This window comes from Engraulis encrasicolus, chromosome 15 (assembly GCF_034702125.1).
Source record: "Engraulis encrasicolus isolate BLACKSEA-1 chromosome 15, IST_EnEncr_1.0, whole genome shotgun sequence".
NCBI classification, from domain to species: domain Eukaryota; kingdom Metazoa; phylum Chordata; class Actinopteri; order Clupeiformes; family Engraulidae; genus Engraulis; species Engraulis encrasicolus.
The window spans coordinates 53,632,998-53,635,497 of record NC_085871.1 but is presented as its reverse complement, the minus strand read 5'-3'; the positions used below and the strand labels follow the sequence as shown (position 1 = coordinate 53,635,497).

Genomic DNA, 2,500 nt, shown 5'->3' with positions numbered 1-2,500 from the left:
TCTAGATTGGCCTCCCTCCTGATATAATGTGCCGTTTCATTTTTGATCTTTACTTCATCATCATTTTAACATGCTATATTCTGGTTTGGTTTTCTTGTATGACCCTGGTACATAGGGGTGTGCAAAATAATCGTCATATCGATGCATCGCGATACTTACTCTCACGATACAATGCATCGATTCATGACAAGGTATCGTGATACTTATTTTCTCAATATACTGCATGGATTCATGACAATTGATTATTTGATAACAATAAAAATCGATTTGCCACGGGTTATTTTGTTCAGTAGAGAATAGGTAATATTTCTGTTGTGATGTAAGCTCTCTCCCAGATGATAGAATGCTTAAATAGAAAGAACTGACTTAAGAAAGATACACAGCAACCGACAAATAAGCTGTATTTTACACATTTACTGAAGTAAATATCGCAATGCATCACAGTAGTACATGAATCGCAATCCATCGTGATAGAATCGCATCGTGGCATGTGTATCGTGATGCGCATCGAATCGTGAACCCTTTGCCAATACCCACCCCTACATGTGCATTGCTTCTCTAAACACTAGCCCTTACAGTCAACAATAAGGGAATGCAGGGCAGAGGTAACCAATAGTTTTGGAACTGTACACTGCATCTTGAGGTCTTTGTTTACTTTTTTGCTATTTTTTAACGCATTGTCCTCTTCTTACTCTTTGTAGGACAATGCTATCAGTGTTGCAGCTGTACACTGTGCCTTACTCTGTTCTTGTTTAAATTACTCCTTGTAAGTCGCTTTGAACAAAGGCGTCTGCTAAATACTAATGTAATGTAATGGGACAATATTGAACTACCGTGGCAGACTAGTTCATCTGGTTTGTCCTCCTCTTCATCTGATGTACGCTTTCATTTTCAGTCTCTCTGTCTTTATCAGGCGCCATTTCATGATCAGGTATTCTAGTTTCGGTGTAAGTTTCTCTAAAGCATGCAAACACACACGTTTGCGTGCGCACACACACACACACACATGACTTTTCCTCCTGAGTGGTGGCCTTGACAAGCACGTGATATGACATGAGAGGACTGGTGAGCACACAGCTGCCACACACACACGCACACGCACACACACACACACACACACACACACACACACACACACACAAGAAGTGTCACTTTGTAAAACAATAAAGGTCACCTTAGGAAGTACGCACACGCACACGCACACGCACACACAGACACACACACACACACACACACACACACACACACACACACACACACACACACACAGCGCTACAAGTGTAAACACGTGCTGGGGCCGAGCCAAACATTTACATTATGACATCATTGTAGAACTTCCCAACAGAGCATCCTCGTCTCTGATTGGCTGCTGATGATGTCACCGGAATCTTTTGTCTCGTGAGCTCTTTGTACCTGGTGAGGGCTCTACAGGTAATTCTCTGTGTGTGTGTGTGTGTGTGTGTGTGTGTGTAGGCGTGTGCGTGTGTGTGTGTAGGCGTGTGCGAGTGTGTGTGTGTGTACACAGGTCAGGTCATGACTAGGAAGTATGATAATCCAAAACACTAAACTAAAGATGACGATGACTATATGGCTTCCAAGAACGGCATGTGTATCTCAACTTCTCACACACGCACACACACACACACACACACACACACACACACACACACACACACACACACACACACACACACACACACACACACACACACACACACACACACACACACACACACACACACACACACACACACACACACACACACACACACACACACAATGCTCTCATGCCGAAAGTTTGCAGGGCTACATCCTGTAAGCTGGGGGAGTTGTGTGTATCATATCTTATCTCTGAAACACATACACACACACGCACACACACACAGCTGAAAGCTCAGAAGTCTACATCCTCTTAGTAGTGGCAGCTGTGAGTGTGTGAGTGAGTGTGTGAGTGAGTGTGTGAGTGAGTGTGTGTGTGTGTTTACCAGTGTCATCTTCAGGTGGTCTCTGGTGGCTGCGTTGTAGAGGTTGAGGTGTGTGTGTGTGTGTGTGTGTGTGTGTGTGTGTGTGTGTGTGTGTACCAGCGTCATCTTCAGGTGGTCGTGCGTGGCTGCGTTGTAGAGGTTGAGGTGTGTGTGTGTGTGTGTGTGTGTGTGTGTGTGTGTGTGTGTGTGTGTGTGTGTGTGTGTGTGTGTGTGTGTGTGTGTGTGTGTGTGTGTGTGTGTGTGTGTGTGTGTGTGTGTACCAGTGTCATCTTCAGGTGGTCTCTGGTGGCTGCGTTGTACAGGTTGACCTTGTGCTGAATCTCCTCTCTGGTGAAGTGAGTTCGCAACTCCTTATCCTTCTCCACATCCTGAAGAGAAAAGGAGAGAGAGGGGGGGGGGGAGAGAGAGAGAGAGAGAGAGAGAGAGAGAGAGAGAGAGGGAGAGAGAGAGAGAGAAAGAGAGGGAGAGAGAGAGAGAGAAAGAGAGGGAGGGAGATTTAGTCTTGGCGAGGTGTG

General features: G+C 45.5%; 1 protein-coding gene across 1 annotated transcript in view; it reads right to left on the bottom strand.

Moving 5' to 3' along the window:
- The window catches only part of rassf3 (Ras association domain family member 3), a 178,435-nt gene that overhangs the window by 21,065 nt on the left and 154,870 nt on the right, over window positions 1-2,500 (bottom strand). Inside the window, exon 3 of the mRNA XM_063217661.1 lies at window positions 2,246-2,353. Within this exon, the coding sequence (XP_063073731.1) occupies window positions 2,246-2,353 (108 nt within the window). The remainder of the gene's footprint in view (window positions 1-2,245; window positions 2,354-2,500) is intronic.